Genomic DNA, 22,559 nt, shown 5'->3' with positions numbered 1-22,559 from the left:
AATACTTCGAAATAAGAAATCAAAGACATCTATGTCCTTGAGTCAAATGAGGACATACTTCAAACTTGCTTGAAAGATCCTATAATCTAAGCTTCGCTTCCAAAAGCACCTTCACCTATGAATCACTTTAGATATAGGTAAAAGCATGGAATTAGTACAAACACATGTACTAAGTATGGCATAATGCATAAAATCATGAAAAAAGACATTTAATGGAAATATGCATCTTTTTGATTAAAACATCATAGTATAAGCATAAGAACAACATTTAACACCTTAGAAACACATGACATAACATTTAAGCGATTTATCACATTTTTGGAGAAACATTAAAGTAAGCTAATTCACTGTTATAGTCAATTCCTTCACTGTTACAGTGAAGTTCCTCAACTTCACATTGGACACTTTCTAGCATGCAATCTCCTCACTAAAATCTATCATAAGAATCACTTAAGTAAGACAAGGAGAGACCGCCCATACACCCTCTCTAGGCACACATAAATGATTCTTAAGACCACCTATAACGAAATAACACACTTACAATAAACCAAACACATAAGCATATGATGCTCTACCAAAGGGGATTCTAAGGTTCACTTGAGTGAGTTGAGAAGTGACTTCCCATACAATCCCTTCACACATTATTAAGAGATCCTTTAGGTTACCTAGGATAAGATCATTCTCACTTAATACAACAACATACATGTAATATGACATTCACCTTCCAAAGGTTATCAAAAGACTTACTCAAGTAAATCAAGAAGAAAATGTCCATACTTGACCTATTCAAGATTACCTAAGTAATCCTTAAGACTACCTAAGTTTTGATCATGTCTACATAATCAACAAACTTTCCTAACTAGATTCATTCTTAAGACTTATCTAGGTAAGATACGAAGAGACTATTTGTATGCCCCTTCACACCTTAACTAGACAAGCCTTAACTACTCTAGGTAAGTACTTATTCATTTAACATGCTTTTCTAACTTAAATCATTACATTCATTAGTTCATATAAGACATCATTCATTACATAAGGACATTCAAGTAATGGTCTTAGAGAAGACCTGGGGACTCTCACTAACATCTTCAAAGCCTATTGTGCAATGTCTAGATAGTGTCTCATACCACCACCTAAACTTCATAAAACTTCTCCAATACAAGAGGTATCCCATATAATGATAATTGGCAATAACCGACATAGACCGTGGTAGCAAAGTATGGGATCCGGAGATGTAACCTACTCCAATAGAGGGTGTTCCACTCAACAATGGTAGAACTTGGACTCATCCCATGTAGGCACATGGTTAAGGAATATGAGGGCTTATTTGTACTCTAGTATCATCCTTCACTAAAGATACTTTCCAAACAATACTCACTCCATGCTAGCCTTTGTTCTCATAGAGTAATTTACATTAAGGATCACATGAAGAGGTTCCATATCTAGTTCATACCCCAATCACAATTCACCCAGCCAAAGAGGTTCCCTAGGGATGCCTTTCAATGGCTAAGAAGATAGCTTAATGATTTTACTAAGGACGATATCATGATGTTCCAGCCAACAAACCTTAAGTCCATCATTCATACTAGAAGGATACCATTACGACTTTTGACTTCAAGGTTCATAACATTAAGAGTAGGTTTAAGGTTTCTACATAAAGTACCTTCTTAGAATCATTCAAGGTCTACTTTCATTCATACATACAATACTAATAGTATTTAGCATCCTACGTCAAGACATCTCATATTCACATTCATACATGTATCAAGTAAGGGACACAAGACATATTGAATATCATTCTAGAAGCACATAGGAATAACCATTATGATCTATAAGTCATCCCATAAACTACTATAACATCATCAATATAACCATTATAGACTCATATAGTCAAGTTGAAATAATCATGCATCACCTCTAAGGCTACACACATAAGGACATAGTCATACTCTAACATGATCACCTAATGTCAATAGAAGAACACATACTTTCAACTTAATCACATGTAGATAAATATGACCATACTTCACATAAATCAAATACACAAATCATCATAGTATATCAAGTAGTGACGACAAGGCCATGTTCATCATAATACATAAAGTAACGCCGACGAGGCCACATCATTCACAAGTAAAGCACATAGAACCACCACCATAAGGGGAACATAAAAATCACAACATAATAAAAGAGCTACAATACATAAAATAAATATAATTAGGGCAGCGTATCACCAATCCATTCTCACTACTTCAATCGATAGCTAAATCATCCAATTCAATACCAAAATCCCTTACCCATGGCCATGATCATCAATTCAATATAAAAGTCGTAATACTAAATGAATACAGGTCAATTAAATATAGATTTATCAATCTAATACAACCAATACATCAATTGAATACAATTCTTACATCATTCAATAGCCCATAGAAAACTACACTAGAATTCATAGGCATTAAGACAATATCAATTAACCCAAAAAGTGGTCAAAAACTAGGGTTCATGAATTACATGGGTTCATAGATTAATTACGTTAAAATCATCTAATTACAACAATTCAATCAATATATAATGATTTTAAACCTTTAATGCAAGAACCCATGGATAGATCATAAAATTGGACAAGTTCATCTTTAGAAAACTTTAGAAATCTCTTTTAATTTTAGGCTCCTTGATGGATAGCGTTTCAAGGATGAAAAATCCAACCTCAATGATTTTAATCCAAAAAATTGATGAAGAATAACCACTCAAATCTCCAATCCAAGATCTTCCTTGAGTTTTGGCTTCAATGGAGTTCTAGAGAATTTCATAGATTTTAGGGTTTTAATTTGGAAGAATGAATTCATCTAGGTATTTAAGGCTTATATATCCACTTAAAATACCTAAAGTACCCCTAATTAACCTGCCAAACCATTATTTGGACATAGGGTGAATTTTCCAATTCCCCTTGCATTTACAGTAAAGCTCTGCAGTTGCAGGCCTCACCAACGATTGGCCATCGACGGACCGTTTGTCCACAAACGGACCGTCCAGGCTGGACGTCGTTTGGTTCAGAGACTGGAATTTGGTATCTTGAGATCCCTAGGCTAAGTCTTGAACAACGTATACCAACGACGAGGCGTCGACCATCCTATTGGCCGTCGGTTGCCTCTGTCGATTGGGTCTGGCCTGGACAGCCTTTGGGGATGTTTTCCCGGACGTTTCCAACACTAATATTTTTGTATATGAGTTTAGGACCTCCCACACCAATTTCATCAAAAACAAACAAATAAAACTGGACGAAACATACTAATATACACAATGTCGTTTCAAGGAAAACCTTTCGGACGTGCTTGGACGTTTGACCTCCAAACTTCATGAAACTTTACACACTGACTATAAACACTATAATAACGCGTATAAGGACCACATAAGCTCATAAATCACACATACACAAATAAAACACACATAAAGAACATAGGTGACTAGTCGTCGAACGACTTGGTCGTCCCTTGACGTTTCACTTCAAATTCACCTAATATTTTATACATTGCCTCATTACCACATTATAAACCATTTTATGATCTTAGACTCTCATGATAACATGTTAGGATCTAGATTCACCTAAACCGTTTTAAAGGTATTACAGGTAAGAAAGCCTTCCAACCTAAGAATCATTTCTATGTGAGAAAAACTTTCACATCATGCTTGTTTGTGTTTAGTGAGAATTTTACTTCACAATACAACATCATCATTGGTATTATACAATCAAATAACCCTTAAAACATTTGTATAGATTTCTTTAGACAATGTATAAGTTCATAATTTACGTCTTTAGATCAAAACCCACTTTTAATCATAAACTCTTAGTAAACATGGATTGGATATGTGTTTCATCATAAATACATGTAAAGCGTTCAAAAAATGTTCAATTTATTAAAATTGTTCCTTGAAGATAAAAATTCCATGTCATATGATTACTAAGTTGAAAACATGGGGATTACATGGGTTCATGGGGAAATCATCATAAAAGCGTCGTGTTTCATAAATCCATGTATGAGAGGTCATAGTACAATCATTAAAGCAATAACGCAAAGAAACCATGGTAACTGAAGAAAACATTAACTCAATTAGGGTATTCTACCTTTAGAAATTGGGGAATTCCATGAATGGGAGGAATCATCAATGAAAACTATCATACCTTGATTCTAAATACAAGCCTTCAATGGGAAATTGAAATTTTAGCTTGAAACCTTAGATGAGTCCTTTTTCTTGATGTTTCTAAAGAGATAATTATTTGGGATCTCTTCTTTTGGTTGAGTTTAGAGAAAATGATTTTGATTGGGAAATTTGAGGGTAAAAGGTCTTATATTGAGGTACTAAACATAGGATAAATGACATAGTATAGGAATTAATTAATTAGAAAAGACCAAACTACCCCTGAAAAATAACTGACAGTGCCGACCCATGACCCACTAATGATGGAGTGTGGCCAGGACGACGGATTGTCCTGCACGCACACGTTAGTGGTTAGACAATTTTACTTTTAGTTCTTCGAACCATGGATCGTGGTCTGACCAACGATCCGTTGGTCAGGCCGTCGTTCCGGACCCTCAAACAGGTAAACCTTCCACGGACAACACCTATAGTACATGGTCCATTCCATGGTTCATGGTTGGACGGCGTGGTTTGGTAGTTGTATTATTTGAAAAAATTCTTTTGTTGTATTTTTAAAAATCGGGTGTTACAGAAATCACGAGCATCTTTGTGAATAGAAGGCCAATATCCACACTACAAGATCTTTTGAGCACTACAAATATCATTATGATGGCCACCAATAGGTAAAGAATGGAAAGCTTCTAATATACTCATAATCTCTACAACACAAACACAATGACGAATGACCCTACCAGCAAAGACACGAATCAAATAAGGTTCTTCCAACAAAACATCTTCACATAATTTCCTTCCTTAGTGGAATAAAAAATCGGAAGGCACCACATCACTTGCCAAATATTTAGCGGATTTTGTGAACTAAGGAATAAGATCAACTGAAGCTGCCCAAAAGTGCTCATCTGGAAACGTGTGATCAGTTTTAACTCCGTCAGCTAATTTGAACATTGCCTCTTCCTCTAATTTGTTCAAGTGATCATTAACTTGATTTTATGTTCCTTTTCTAGATTTTACCCCAAAATCAAAACGTTACAACAATAACACCATTGAATCAGTACCAATTTTCCTCCTTCTTTGCAATAAGATATCTCAATGACTCGATATTTTGATATACTGACTAAACATTTAAGATTTATCCATTCGCAATAAAATATCTCAAAAGCATTCGTTCATAATTACGCAAGTAAATTTATTTATTCTATCTATCTCCTATTAGTTTTCTAATCAATAAAAAAAGTCAGTAAAATAAACAACTAAAATGTAAGTTATCTTAAAGATAATTGAACTATAGGAAATGGGAAATTATCTAGTTATTTGGTTCATAATTACATGGCACTACTCAAATATTTGAGTTTTAGTACACGCCATTAACTTGGGGAAGAATAACAAACAAATATATAGTACAAGTAGTAGTTGACTTTAGGAAGTGTTTCGAAACATTATTTACACGCCATTAACTTGGGATAGACAAACACTCAAGTGTCTGCTGCCCAATTCTCGTTTGATATGAAATAGACGGTTAGCATTAATTGTTTAGATTTTAATTGATTTAATCAATTTCTACCATGTAACATATCTTTTTAAAATCGACGTATATAAAATTGAATATTGTTTATTTAATTTTTGTATTATACTCCTATTAGTTAGTATTTTTGGAACTATATTAAACTCTATGAAGAAACATAGTATAAACGTAATTAAAAGGAAAGAGTATATTGATTTTAATTTAAAACCAACTCGTTATATTAAAACATAGAAAATTAAAGGGAAATCTATTCCTAAAACAAAACTTGGTAAATTCTACTTAGAGTTTCTGGGGAGAAGCATTGTTGTCACTATTGTGCCACAACCACCTACATCTTTAGTGTCCAAGGCTTCAGCAAGATAACCACCTACATATTTAATATTCAAGTCCTCGACACGACGAATCATTTCTTCAACGTGCCCTTTAAATTTCTACATTTCACGGTGGATCTCTAAAATTTCCTGAACGAGCTTCAACATCTTAATTTTAAGATTGATAAGTTCATCCGTGACCTATACCCGTCCCCCAGGAGTAGAATGGACGCTTTTTTTCTCTGGTTTAGACTTATTAGAGTTGTAGTGTGTTGTATGATAGAAATTTTTCTTGCTTTTGGGTAGACGATGGCTGCTTTTTTATAGCCGAATAGTCTAAGAGTTGCAATGGTTATTCCACGAGTTATTTTGGTTAGATAAACAACTTCATTAATTGTTAGAGAAATTTTTAATATTCCAGTATAGTTCTTTGTAAGAAGAACAACATTATATAATGTTGTAAGAATTACATTAATATTATCATATCATATCTTCCGTTTAAAAAACAAGCTACGTCAACATGAAATATAAGAGTAAACTAGGTTGTAAAATTAAATCTATATAACGTAAAATAACACAAAATTTCATACTCCGTTAATCCCCAACACCTCCGTAAACATACGCACCAGCATCATCATCATCTCCAGATAGTTTACTAGCTAATACATGAATACGACATGACAACCTCCTAATTGTATCCTTAAGATATGCAATTTCCTCTTCGAGAAGACTCAGAATCTAACTAAGCAATGAAATATCCCAAAGGATTTTTTCGTGTTCTGTAAAACTAAGATCCCCGCTTCTGTTAGTTGAGAATGACATGATAACGAAAAATTATTTTATTTTACAGATTTTTTGTTGGATTAAGGGTAGAATAATATCACATGCTCAATTTATAATAAACCTACTGTCTTTTTTCTTAGTTCAAGAGTCGTGTGTTCAGTATCCCATATGTTAATAATAATAATAAAATGGAGTTAAGTGTAATAAAGTATCAGTTATATTTGGTCAAAATTTGGCTCGAAAATTTTTAAAACTATAATATATTTTTTATTTTAAAATAGATCGATATTTTTTCCATTTTTTAGTAAAAGGTATTAACGATAAAAGGATAAAAATATTTTTAAAAAGTAAAATTACATAGAAAAAATCTCATTCTGGCCAAATTCTGACCAAATTTTCTGGTCAAATAGATTTTTTCTTAAATAATATAGAGTAATTCGGATCGCAATTATAAATAAAACAGTATAAAAAAGATAGTGCATTACTAAAGACATTAATATCATTTCATGAAAAAGAGAGAACTAAACGTTACAAGCACAAACCCCTTAATATTATCGACCCCACCACCCTCATTATTATCGGCACCAGCATGGCTGTTATTTTCCAATATATTATGAACATGAGTAGAAAATATATGGAAAGAACGATATAATATCCTCAATTCACGCTTGAGTGCTTTCATTGCACGATTGAGATCTAGTACTTCGTCCTTCAGAAGTTTAATCTCCCAAACTGACGAAATCATCTTCTATGATTATCATGTGCATTATTGTTGAATAACGAGGCATGATAGAGATATAAGATAAAAAGAGTTATGGTAGAAGACCAAGTTATTGAAAGAAAATTATAAATATAGTTGCAACTATTCAAAGCCCATCAAGTAAACGAAACATTTCATTAGTCCGAACTGTCACAGTTGTTCAACAAAGTGTTTACGAAAAGTGTTTTCTGTTATATATGTCAGAAAACAGAGGCCTGGTCTAATTTGAATGAAGATTTCCAAAAGATTAACTCAATTAAAAGTTTTTCATGCAACGGAAAAATGAAGAATGAAATCCGAATATAAAAGACTTAGAAAAATCACAACAAATCTCACCCATTGAATATCAATTTTTTTCAATCAATAATATTCACAATGAAAAGATCGACGAAATCATGAACATGATGTTCATCTTCTTCTTTGCTACAATTTACGTTGATCATGTTGTCTTCAACGCTATAAATTACAAATATCAAAACATCCCCCATAACCAATCAAGACTCACGAATAAACGACCTCCAACAATCATAGAACCTCCTCCGGTTCCCTGATCCACAACTACCTAAATTTTTTAAATAGTGGTGTAATGCAAATGTTCTGTACATATCAATAAATGTTAATATTGTTCTTGTTAATTCCTTGGGAAAGTACTAAGCTACTGATTGCAGAATCCAGTACATAAAATAAAGATAACAAGACATTAATTCATGAAATAAAACAAATAAGACCAAATACAACGAAATAATTTACCATTCCATCGCGCCTGTCATATAATCTACTTAGTTTCACTTTGAACTGTGGTAACGGAGGAGAACCGTCTTGGATGTACTCTTACATTTTATCAATAAGAGAAAACATTACTGTATGAGTTAGACTCATATGTTGTTTATTTATAGGAGTGCTTAAAATTTCATAGTCCCACTTTAAATTTTGGATTAATTTCCCACCAAAATTTGGAACTCTTCGTTACATCCACTAAACGAACTCAGTAATTAATATATTTTTAATAAAGTATTAACATTGAAAATATAAACATGAATAATAATGGTATTATTTTTTCATCCGAGTAAAAGAAGGAACAAAAATGTGTGAGATTAATGGGATCATTTATTTATTTATTCATTCCTTTTATATATATCTATTTATTATTAAAAAGACTTGATTTGACGAGTTTAATTTTCTTGCACATTTCTTTTTTCCATTTAAGATAACTTCATTTATAAATCTATTATATTACTATGTAAGCAAATAGAATGTAAGTTTTGTTGCAAATACTTTTTTACGAATAGATTGAACAATATTATGTTTATAAAAAAAATTAAACGCAAGGACCTAATACTAGAATCGAATTTGTGACCTAATGACTAATCATTTTAGCTATAAACATTCGCGCAGCAACATCACTTGTTCATTATCAGTACTTTGTAATTAGTAACTATACTGGTCTCCAAAAATGTGAACTAGATTATCGAAGTTGTTTACCCTAATTAAAGTTACATGAGTAACCAACCATTTGTTGAAGGAGTAGCTATCTTTGGTAAGTGTTTTTAAACAATTTGTACAAGCTATTGACTTGGGGAAGAAAAACACTCAAGAGTCTGCTGCAAGGATCTCGTTTGACGTTCAATAAACCGCTAGCATTAATTTTTTAGATTTTTTTAATTTTACCATATCTTAGTAAAATAAACTTATAAAATTGAAATTTATTGTATATCTTATCAATTGTTTCTTTTACATGTATTATAAGAGTTCCGGTATTATAAAACTTTATGAAGAAACATAATTTGAGCGTCAATATAAAGACAAGTGGATTGAAATTAACTAAAAACAAGACGATACATAATAACTTAGTAAATTAAATGGAAATGTAGTCCTAAACGTTAATTAAAGCATAGTAAATTCTACTTAATATTACTAGGAGAGCCACTGTCATTATTTGTACCGGTACCACCATTTGCATCTTTAGTTTACAAGGCCTCAGCACGACGAATCAAGTTTCCAACCGGGCCTTTCAATTTCCATATTTGATTGTAAAACCTAGAATTTTCCCAAAGAGCTTCAACAAATTAGTTTCAAGTCTTAAAAGTCTTCGAGGTCATCTAATCTCCATCCCTCATCACTGTGGTGGTCGCTTTCTTTCTCTGGTGTTGACATATTAGGGACTACAGTGTGTGTTTTATGAGATAGAATTGTTATGGATTGTGGATAGAAGATCACTGCTTTTTATAGAAAAGATGGTTAAAGAAATGCATTGGTTGTTCCAAGACGTTCCTTGGTTAGACTAATATCTGCATTTGTATTAGTATAAAATAAAATAAATTCCTCAATCTTCGATATCTTCTTAAACTAAAGTTACATCAACATAAAATAAAAGATTAAAGCTTTAATATTGTCTCACCTTAATATCTACACTTATTCTTTAACCCTAATTAAGTTAATTTAAACAACAATATCATTTATTTAGCTTTTCTAAATTGATCAAATTCAAATTTTAAAGATTAATATTGTCTCATTTTTACGCTAATACTTGACCAACTTAAAAAGAATGAAGAACGAATTTTAAGCAACGTAATTACAAACGATATTTTAATTAATCAACACCTACCAAGGTTTCTTCATCTATGAATTCCATAAGAAGTTTCTCATGGATTTATTTAGAAACAAATGTTTTTACATAGTCCTTTTTATTAAGGCAAATAACAAAAAGTCAAACATCTCCCTCAACCAATCTTGCGCAAATAACAAAATTGTGTCAACCGTCTGATAACCTCCGCCGATTGATAAAACAAGAGGAACCTACACATAAAAGGTAGAGATCTCCACATTCACTATCAGGATGTATGAAAGTTAACATAGTAAATGTTGGGTCTGTCAGAAGATATGGAGTTACTGAATGTGGTAGCCACTACATACAACAAAAATTCACAACAAATTAATTCATTATTGAACAAAACAAACAAATAAAGAAATAAAATCAAAATCAGTCATATTCCAAAAAAAATAACTTGTCATTCCATTTAACTAGACAAATGCTGAAGTTGGTTCAACTTTTTCACAAAGGTAAATGAGGATTACACACTATAGTAATGTCTCCCATTGATTAATTGAGAAGAGATTGAGGTTAGAGTACGGTGTAAATTGAGAGATAGTATTGGCTATTTATAGTAGTACTTGTTAAACTTGTTGATATCCCACCAGAAATGTTTTTCTGGAGACATTCAATTTGTTGTTTACTCATACAATGAATTTAATTATCAGAGTACTCTAGGTTCATGAAGGAAAGAGTATTAATTAGTACTAACATTTAAGAAATTATAACTTTTACAATTCCCACCACAAGTATTCACTTCAAAAATATTAAGCATATTTTTTGAGGAAAAATCATTTTGGCCAGAAAATATGACCAGAATTTGGCCAAAATAACATTTTACTTATATTATTCTAAACTTTTGAACCTTTTTACTATTTTAAATTTAATATATTTTAACTAAAAAATAAAAAAAAATTATTTTAAAATTTATATTTTGAAGAATATTTTTTTAGATCTTGAAAATATCAGGAGAGAAGAGTGGGTGACACTTAAGTTTTCATTGGTAGATTTTGTGGTTCCTTTATAATGTTTAACTATGAAATCACAAATAATTAATCTCATAAATCATTTTTAATGAATTGAAAACATGTCCTTTTACCATGCTTGATTATAATCTTTTGACTCAAATTACAACCTTTAAAATTCTCATTATAAATTTTTACTTAAAAAATGTAAGCATATTTTTTCAAGAATAATTTATTTTGATAGATCAAAGTATTTATTTTGAAAACATGCTTGTATTACTCGTCAATTATTAACTATAACATTTAATAAAAGAATTAATAGTAATTTCCTATATTGACTTAAATACATTAGCAAGACTAATCAGCTACTCTACGTTCATAACAGATAAATGAAAGGAGTATTGTATTACTCCACACTAATTAGATTTCTCAGGTCAAAGTATTTATTTCCAATATTATTAATATTTAGACTTGGTTTATTAATATTTATCATGCTATTACTCGTTAGTAATTAACTATAACGTTTCAAAATACAAATACTAGTAAGTATTTAAAATGCTTCATATAAATGGAGATGTGCAAATACAATAGTATTTCAATGATAAATATATATCAGCTTTGTGTCATTGATAAAATCCTAAAGAAGGTACTCACAGATTTCTTTACATAAAAAGATGTATACTATTGCCTCATCACTATGATAAATTACAAATTTTAATACATCTCCCTCAACCAATCCCGCATCAACATCAAAATTCTGCCAACCTTTTAAAAATCTCCATCGCTTGAAACTCAGAATAGTGTCAGATTCATAAATATTATGTCTTAAGTCTTAAGGAAATGGTGTAAGAAAAATATAATGATGACAAATATGTGGATTGAAAATAAGTTGGAAGTTCTGAAGTACTGCCATTTAGTGGATGTGACCCATCAGCCAAATGACAGCTTCCCATTTTAAGAGATCTATTTTTTAATGTGTTATTTTGATTTTCTTTAATTTTGGTGAATAACATTGTAAAGGTTTATATTTGGATTGTTAAGGGAGAAACATTATAATTCTTTTTCATGAAAATTATTAACTGATTTTTTGTTAAAATATCTTTTAATCGCTTTTAGAGCGTTAAGGTAAACAGAAAAGTACATAGAAGAAATTGACAGTAGGCTATATACATTTTCTTTCGTTAAATTATTGAATGTTACTGCAGCACGAATTGTTAGGGTTTAACGATTAGTTTGTAAGTCGCTAGTTAGATCTAGGTTATAGGTCGTACTTTTAAATTATTTTAAAAAAAAATTAGATTCTTTGAATCTTTTGGTATTTATATAGTTTTTAATCTATTATATTTTTGGATAAATAACATTGTAAATGTTTATATTTTCATTGTTAATGGAGAAACATTATAATTAATTTTCGTAACTTATTTTAAGTAGTTTTTTGCTAAAAATAACTTTTAATCACTTTTGGAGCGTTAAGATAAACTGAAAATAACATAGAAGAACTTGACAGGTATATATATTTCCTTTCGTAAACATGAACGAATGTTATTGGAGCATGAATAATTAAAGTTTAACGATTAGTTTGTAGGTTGCGAGTTCGAGTCTAGGTTATAGGTCTTAATTTTAAGTTAATTTTAAAAATTAGACTCTTTGAAACTTTTCATATTCATATAGTTTTTAATATTTTTTTTTTGGTAAATAACATTCTAAAGATTTATATTTTGATTGTTAATGGTGAAACATTCATTTTCATGTAACTTATTTTAAGTGATTTTTTGCTTAAAAAGCTTTTAATCACTTTTGAAGCGTTAAGGTAAATTGAAAAGTACATAGAAGAACTTAAAACTAAGGTATATACATAAACATGAACGAATGTTATTGCAGCGCAAATGATTAGAGTTTAACGATTAGTCTGTAGGTTGCGAGTTCGAGCCTAGATTACGTAATAAAAGATTTTAATGGCTTTTTTTAAAAATCACTCGCTTCAAATTTATCTTGAAAAAATATACTCGGTCATTACGGGAATTTGAAATGTCCCATCACAGAATTTTAACAAACAATCCACTTAAACACAGAAAGTAATAACAAAGTTAGTTAAAAGTCAAATATAATTAGTTCATAAATATATAAAAAAAAAACATATACATATAATTAAAATGATAAATTAAAATCACATAAATTGTTCTTAAAAATACTTAGAAGTACCAATTTATGCAAATATAGCCCCAACAAAGAGTTGCAAAGAAAGATGACAAATTACAATCCAACCTTAGGCAAAACAACAAAATATCATCATCCTCAGAATCAGAATCACATCCATAACAGTGTTGATTTTCCAGTTCTTCGTCAATGTCGACACGTCATACGCTAACCGGAACAGGACTTCCATGTTCAACAGAGCAACAATGATATGGTAGTCATGTCAAAAAAATGAGATTACGAAACCAAACATTGTGAATAATGTTGATTACACTGTCCCTCATTCTTTTATTTGTCTTCTCACTACTAGAAATTTGGTCTACTGCCACGGTTCACCTATCGTTGCAATTGACGTTTTTACCGTAGCCATAGGTCTAAGGCTACGGTTACACCAACCGCTACAACAGATCGCGTAGCAATAGAGCTGTTGCTACGGTTCTGTGCGACAGTTCATATAACCGTAGCCATACATTGACCTATTGCCACGGTTATCATTTGAATTAATTGCCAACGGTTATGTATGTATTGGTACAGTTTTTAACCGTCGTAATAGAGGTTTATGCATCAGTTCTGTTAAGGCTATGGCTACAGTTTTTTTCGATTCAACACACCATTTCACTCAATTGCGACGGTTGTTATAGGGATATTGCAAAACTTTTAAACAATTGTAGAACTGTTGCTTAATGCCTATTGCAACGGTTATTACCTGCTATTTGCAACAATTCTAATGCAATATTAGTAAGCTACATATACCTGCTATATACTAAATCATCCATGAGAATAAATTTTATAACATAAAAATACACATAAATCGTTAACGAGAATAAATGTTCATTACCTTAATTAGAATTCAAGATCCGTGATTCTAATATCAATTAAAGCAAAATGTACAAATCATTTTAAAGAATTCAAAAAAGGTGAAACACATGCCATAGAATTTTCAATCTTCAAAAATATATGATTTCTAGAACATCAATAAAGTTTACATCAATATAAACTTCAGCTCCTATGTCAAGTCTTCACTATTGCTTTCATTGCCTTCTTCGATTTCGTCACCTACATACAATCAGAAAAAAATATAAATAATTTAGGAAACCTCAAATCTTGGAAATTAACAAGTATACATGTAGTTACAACCTGCAGGCATTAGCTTTTAGAATTGTTCAACCCTAAAACTTGGAAATCAAGTACATGCCAATCAAGTTTCCAACACTAAAAAGATAAAAGGTGGAAGAGAGAATAGATTACTTCCAATCTGAATCCTCCAATGAATCATCAGTTTCAAGTATCAGATGAAGAAGATGGATCAGAAGAAGAAGAGGAGGAGGAAGAGGAAGTTTTTCAAGAAAATGACATTGGAAACCTTCAAAGTCACTACCAAAACCAGCAGATGCCACAGTCACTCTGCAAAAAGCCAGAAAAATGGGCTAATTTCACAGTAAGCGAACAAGAATTGAACAAAGGGACAAGAAGAATGAAGCCAAAGAGAGCTAAAACAGATGTTATAGAAGGCCATGGAGGCCGAATTATTCGAGCCACGGGAAGGAAAGACAGACACAGTAAGGTTTCAACTGCAAAAGGTCCGAAGGATCGACGAGTTAGGCTTTCACCAAACACTGCAATTCAGTTCTATGATGTGCAAGATAGGCTTGGGTATGACCGTCCAAGTAAGGCTATTGATTGGCTGATTAAAGAAGCTAAAGCTGCAATTGATGCTCTTGGTGAGTTCCCTAATAATTTTCACTCTACTAAACTAAATCCCAAAAAAATGCAGTATTCATTTGATCAAGAACAGAGTCCAGAATTTAGCCAAGAAAACAGAGGTGTTCCCAATTCTGAATGTGGAGTTCAAGACAAACAGCAAGAGGTGAATTATGACATCCCAAACTTGTTTTCATCATCTGATGGTTTAAAGATTCCATTTTTAAGTGATCTCCAGAGCTACCCACATGGGCATTTTCTCAATTTCCAGTCTTTACAAGATGACACAATCCTATCCTCTGGTAATCATCATCAAGGCAGCTTCTTCACCACCACTTCAGTTAATCATTTCCCATCAGTTTTAAGTCAAATCAGGTGTTTTCTCACAGGGAACCCCTTCAGTCCAGTTTCTTCCCTCTAATGAGTGATCCATTAAGCACACAACTTGAGACCCTTTCATATGGATTTTCCAATGATGGTTTCACAGGAATAATTTCTAGTGCTTCAAGAATTCAAGGGGAAGAGGAGCAGGCTACATTTTTTACTGCTTCTTGACCCACTGCCCAACTTTTCCCCAACTTCCTTAGATCAATAGCGTACTATTCCATTCTAATCCTATAGCAAGTAGCAACAACAAATACCAATCAAAACATAGAATTAGCGACACCAACCTTGTTTAGCCCCTTGAACAGAAGTAGATTCTCTTGGTGAAGGAGTCGACAATGCTGCCAATATGTTAGGATCAATTAATCCCGCATGCTTAAGTTGTGCAATAACATCTGCAATAACTTCTTGTCGCACAATTTTCTTTTGTTCCTCCATTTGTTTCTCCATTTTCTGCATCCTCTCTTGCATTTCCTGCATTCCATCAGTTGTTGCACTTAAAGTTGATTCCCAATTGCCAACTTTTTTTTTCAAAGTAGTCTTTGTAACTCCTGCGCCATATAGTCTTAGACGTCCCGGATGTTCAGGACCCATGACGCTTGAAAATGCATCAACATACTCACCATTTATGCTTATTTGTTTTTCAATTTGCTCCATTTCAGCCTACCAAAGTATATCCAACAAATACAATCTTATGAAATAAATAATTGATCTCAACAAAAAAAATTAAAATAGACAGGCACATACAATTTTACTAGTAGTATCTTCATTTGAGGCCTTGTACGATCGCCCAGGTTTTCTTGTTCTTGTAACCACAAAGATATCCTTAGATGATACTGTCTCCTTATCTTTCTCCTAGTCGAATTGAAATATATATAAAAACTAAACTCACATTGGAAGAGATCCAAAAGAAAATTTCATTAAAAAATAATATATCAGAGAACTCACCAGCTTATTACGAACTAAAGCGAAACTCTTTTTGCCAGCAGTGTGTGGATTCATCAGTTTTTTTCGATTCTTTGCATTTGTTTCAGACATTTTCTGCAAAGAAATGAATCAGTAATGTTAATCGAAGGTATATTAGTGTTATATAGTGTACTAGACGAGGTCAATATTAGTCTGTCTTTCCTTTATAACAATCTGTCAATATTAGTCATTATATAGTGTTAAGGTGTCTTGTAAAATGCATGTGACTATCACAATAAATGATACAGATACAGGCCTGAATTACAGATACAATCTGCTCCTTATGGGTCTTTCTAGTAAGGTCTGAATTACAGATACAGGCCAAAATGTTGCTCTAATTGCTTCAAGTTTGGGCATGATAATGATCCACTTGCTGATTAAAAAGACACCTATGAGAAAGAAGAGTCATGAGGAAGCATAGAAGCTGGGAAGGGAGGTAGTATTTTTTCTAACAGCTTTGAAGTGTTGGGGGTCACTAGGTGGAAAGAAGCTGGGAAGGGAGCAAAAATCTGGAGCTATAATACAAATGCTACTTATTAAAAAAATTGATATTCTGAACTACATTTTTACCTTGAATTTTTCAGAATTCCAATATTTGAGTAGCTCTCTAAATTGACATTCTGGAATATGACCAGGCTTTTTTGCCATTCGAACTGCATCATTTTCATATGGATCGTAATAATTAAGCTTCAAATCACTTCTATGTCTTCTCCAAGCATCTCGAATTGTTACCATAGCCCAATGGTACGCAGCTTCAGGAATAATATATTTCCCCTATAATTTTGTGTCATTCAATTAGCCAATAGAAGTAAAATACTTTTACAAATAATTTATTATTGTAAACTACAAACCTTGGTATAATCCCACAAATCCTTTTTAGTGTCCATGCTCCTCCAATCCAATATATCAAATGGGCAAAGAGTCGCATTTCTAGCCAATGTTCCTAGGAAGCTACTTAGCTCTATGACAACATCATCCGTAGGACCAACAGGTTGATTTTGACTATTCAGTATGATCAACTTACGTTCTTTTCGGGCATGAACATCATGCATTTGCGTTCTACCTCTTTTATTTGGACTGGAAAGAACTCCAGCTATAAGAAAATAAAAGAAATATAATTAAAAATTATGAATACATTTAATAGGTTTGTAATCTTATATGTTACCTTGTTCTTCAGGTTGATCATTTGTTTGAGGAGTAACAGAATTCATTTGCACTTGATCCTCGAAAGGAAAATCTTTGCCATGCTGGTCAAGAGGCAGCTCCTGGACAGGCTGCTCAAGAGGCAGCTCCTCGACAGGGTGCACAACAGGCAGCTCCTCGACAGGCTGATTTTCAAAAGGCAACTCCTCGGCAGATTGTCTTTTTGCTTCAGATTGTGGTGCTACTGATTGTTGTCCTCCAATTAATTTGAGCAGATGTCCTTTCTCGCACTCTATTTCTTTAATAATTTCATTTGTTTTCAATAACCGTCGTTTCTTATTTGCCAAGAATGATAACGATCCCGGTTTAGCAAATGTCTTCTTTTTGGCTTTTTTGGTTCTTTTTGAAGTTTCTTGTTGACTCATAGCTATGACTATTCTGACCTGTGTGAAAATAGAAGAAACTAAAAAGTTACAAAGATATTACAAAGAGCTGAATCACATCCAGTAGGTCTGTTACTGTCCACAATCACACACAAGATTTAGAGTGTTTTTAGGAAGCCGATTGGTGGAATTATAAGAGCAGCAAGTATGTTACTGTCCACAATCACACATAGTAGGTTTGTTACTGTCCACAATAAAATTTTCTGCACTCAATCACATTCATAGAATGTACATTAAGTACTCAAAGAGAGATATAGCGAAGAAGTGTTCAAAGAATCATAAAAACGAGATACGAACCTGGAGTGTTGGACCTTAATAAGAGATAAGAACCTACTGATTTGCTGGTCCACTAATATATTGAAATTGCTCAGAGAAACTGCAAAAAGAAGAAGAATGAAAATGATCAATAAGAGAGAAAAAGGATATGTGACAAGGTTTAATTTCTTGCTGAAATACTTGTTGGTTTGAACTATCTATCTCTATATGCCATGTATATATAACAGTGGCACAATGGATACAATATTTTATGAAGCACAAAGACAAGGACTATATTCTTTCTATGTTACACTGTTGAATCAAACAAATATCGTCTAGCTAAGTAAATCAAATGGTGGAGAAGAGAAAGAGACTCTGTAAGCAGATTTAGGGAATGGATTGAAAAAGAAGACTGTTTGAGCTCTCAGTTTGAGTCAGAACTTCGCAGTAATATCAGCAAGGAGTTATTGCAGGCCATTTAAGTTGCAAAAAAACAAGAGAAGCCCCCAAATTGCAGCATATCATGAAGCTCATACAAGCCATAGTTATATGGAAACTTTGGAAGAGAAGGAATGCTTAAAGACATGTTAAAAAGGTCTCTTTTTAATAAAATGTACATTCACTGTCAATATAATATGAATTGTGCAAGCAGTTAAAAACTTGAAAAACAAATTCAAGTTCCACACATTTCTATTAATGACACACAAATTCCTAAGACTAACACAATTATAGCCAGTTTAAATTATAGACACTGCATCCAAATAAAACACAACGAACATGTAAAGTGAGAAGTAAATCATACAAAGCAAATCAATTTGTGCTTCGTGAATGATCAAAACAATATCGCAAAATGCACAAATCCACACAATGTCATTAACTTTAACGAATAAATAGGGCATTATGTGTCACAGTTTATGCTGGCAGTGACTCATAAGGGAAGATAACATTCAATCGAACAAGCAAAAGACATAGACAATATCAGAATCCGAATGTATTTCAAAGTAAAACGACAGTGATACTCAAGTTTAAACATCTCTTAATAATCAAAAACAAAATTGAAGATAACCTTTGCGACTTGTGTTGTAACTTTCTCTAGATTAGCCTATCATGTACTTTCAGGACTCCACCTTAAGGAAAAATAAGGTGTAACAGAAAAGCAATTACATTACTGATTTTCGTTTGCTTGTCATGTCTAGCTATAGTGCAGTCTATTGTCTCTCTTTACTTTCTCTCGTCTCATTGTCTGTGGTTCCTATGAATGAGTATAACAATATATTCTTTCAAATTATACAGACTTCACCCATGATTCATGTCTTCCCTTTTTAAAATGAGAGGAATATGAACTTCATATACTGATTAGCGAGATTGAGTCCAAAAACTATATAGTTTTGTCATCTTTGTCCTTGTGAAACTGATCCGCCATACTTTAACTGCGTGAATTCTAGTAGCACTAACTTGCATCACCCAGTTGCACTCCAATATATTGCTATTCATTAACCTGGTTTATCGTTATATTTGTCTCATAAGCATCAAAACTGAAATACTTGATATTATGAACAAATCTGAGTTCATATTTGTCAATCCAAATGCAACTGGACAATGTGGTTGTGGAGAATCTTTCATGACAACAACTAGCTCAGAAGCTGCTAAGTTGCGCGGCAAGTCTAGCTGACATCTTATTATATACTCATATTATGTACGTTAGTCGTTATATATATACACTTACAACTGTGAGTATATACTATATAGTCTATCTGTAGTAATAAATCAACAATGTTAGCAGTCAGAAACAGAAGGTTTTGTTATTTTTTTCTCCTTTTTGCCCAAATCTTATGTACATCAGTTGTTGTAAAGAATAAGATTTTCTTTGCCATGGAAAGGTGAAAGTAGAAAAATATTAAATACAGAAAATCAAATGAAAAGCATACTCTGCTGTCTGCATATGCTCGAAATTTTGAACATTACTTTCTTCATTTTTGCTCTCAAATTAAGCCATATCAGTTAACAAAAAGTGAAACAAATACCAGTAGGAAGTAATTTGGGAGTAATTTTTGTCAACATTCACATCAAATGGGGAATATTAAGGAAGAATTCAGCTGGAACAAAAAAATATGCAGAAAGAAATACTTACAGATCCACAAACTTGGAGCACTAGATTTTGACTCTCTTATATATCACAGAATCAAACAGGGGAAGTTTATACACTAACTATATTGGAGCAAATAACATAGGTTTAAGACTAACCCATATATTATTCTTTAACATGTTTCAAAATTAATTCAATGGGGACTTAGAAATCATGAACTAGCATAGAAAACTTAAACATTATTAAGATGAATTCGTAGTCGAACCTCAAAAACACCACCAAAAAGAACGAGCTGGTTGTTTTCCCCGACGAGCTTCAGCAACAGCTTCACAATCGAGCTTCAACAACGAGCTTCAGCAACAGCTTCACCTACGAGCTTCACCAACAGCTTCACCGACAGCTCTTCACCAACGAGCTTCACCAACAGCTTCACCAACAAGCTTCACCAACGAGCTTCACCAACAGCTTCACCAACAGCTTCACCAACAAATTTCGTTTTTCTCACCAAAATCTTCAGAAATTCCTTTCACATGCAGCTTCACCCACAAAAAGCTCTCTCACATTGCTTTGATGAAATTTCTGAAAAATAAGGGTTTCTAATCAATTTCATTCTTTTTCTTTACATTTTCTAAAAAGTTAATAAATAAGAATTATTTTTTTAGGAGGGACTAATTATATTGGAGGCAAATATATTTTTTTAGGAGGGAAAAATATTTAGGGCTAAAAAATCAGAATTATTTTTCTAAAAAACCGTTGCCATAGAGTTGTCTATAGCAACGGTTTTAAAACTTGTTGCTATACCTTCTCTATAGGGACGGTTATCGGGATTATGCAACAGTTTATTTTAAGAATTGTTCTATTAGATTCAAGGATATTTGGCCACGGTTATAACCGTTGTAATAGGTTAGCTATTGCTACGATGGTATAACCGTTGCTAAATAAGCGTTGCAGTAAGTCAAATTTCTAGTAGTGTCTCTGAGGGAGATTTTCTTTCATTTGGCCAATGAATTCGACTGTATCACATACGTTGTTGGCTCCAGCGAAAATGAAAATAATGGCAAGCACATATGTTGTGCCATTGTGTCTTGTTTTTTGGAGTCTAAAAACCTTTGCAATATAAGAGTTGGGCAATTATTTTAAAAAAGAATCCATCTTTCAAAAGGAGCACAAAAAACATTATTTTAAGGATCTTTAAGTTCGTGAGTAAAACGAAGTGAAAACAGCAAGCTAAAAAAATATATAAAAAATGAGTACCTCTCCAATTTTGTATGGGGCTTCTTTTATTTCCAGCATTCAAGCACCTAGTAATAAACAAACCCCTTTGTTCTATTTGTTCCTTGTCCCAACAGACCAAGAGAACATAGGAAAGTCCAAAATTGTCACCTTCTAGAGAACGCTTTCTTCACTACCCAAATTGTTGAATAGAGTTGAACTGAAAAAAATTCTATCTAGAAAAATATTGATGAAATCAAAACTTAATAAATATTGACATAAAATTTATTAATAAATACCTTAATCGGAGATTTATTATGTCTTTGAATGACGTAGATGTCACTCTTTCAACTATATCTATCAGTATGCCATGTTCCATTATTTCTAAGGAAGCACAAATCTTCTTCATATTTTTAGATTAAGGAAATTTTTGAAATTGTTTAGGATAAGTGTTTCTTAGAGTGATTTTTAATATAATTGTGTGACTTGTAATTTTTGATCTTCAGTAAGGCTAGTCATGAAAGATTCCAGATTTATTGACACGTGTAGGGTCACTTGTGTAACTCCAACTGTGAGATACATTTAATAATTTTTTTAAATAATAACATGATGACATTAGATTGGAAGAAATAAACAACGATGTTGTTTTTATAAGATACCTAAAAAAATAAAAAAAATAAATAATTCATTCATGATTATATATTATATAGACTAATAAATGTAGAAAATTTACATTAATAAGTGACCAGTCCAAAACATTTTAATAAACTCTATGATTATCATTAGTTGTTGCATATATGTGTGCTATTTATTGAGCATTTAATTATGTGAATTTAGTTAAGTACAAATATCCCTATGAACTCATTGTTGTTCATTAATTGTGGCTTATTTGTGAGTTATTTATTTAGGCGACGAGTATTGCATTTAATTCTTGGATCCTAAAAATATAAACTAATTTAAACAGTTATGAATGAAAAACACATTAAAAACAGATCTCTTAAAAAATGGGAAAAAAATATAGAGTTCAACAAATTGAAAAACAAAGAAAAAAAATTTATTTTCAAATTCACATATTTGTAATTTG

At 32.2% G+C, this 22,559-nt stretch overlaps 1 protein-coding gene and 1 pseudogene across 1 annotated transcript; one reads left to right on the top strand and one right to left on the bottom strand.

Annotated features, from left to right (window-relative positions):
- Window positions 1-14,291: 14,291 nt before the first annotated feature.
- Window positions 14,292-16,408, bottom strand: LOC107017540. Its single transcript, XM_027916293.1, has 4 exons — window positions 16,319-16,408; window positions 16,118-16,225; window positions 15,658-15,844; window positions 14,292-14,341 (listed from the first exon to the last, which is right to left on the bottom strand). Exons 1-4 carry the CDS (start codon window positions 16,406-16,408, stop codon window positions 14,292-14,294), a joined length of 435 nt encoding a protein of 144 aa, XP_027772094.1.
- LOC107017157 lies at window positions 14,491-15,544 on the top strand (annotated as a pseudogene).
- Window positions 16,409-22,559: the final 6,151 nt, after the last annotated feature.

This window comes from Solanum pennellii, chromosome 4 (assembly GCF_001406875.1).
Source record: "Solanum pennellii chromosome 4, SPENNV200".
NCBI classification, from domain to species: Eukaryota; Viridiplantae; Streptophyta; class Magnoliopsida; order Solanales; family Solanaceae; genus Solanum; species Solanum pennellii.
This window is presented reverse-complemented; position numbering and strand designations above follow the sequence as displayed.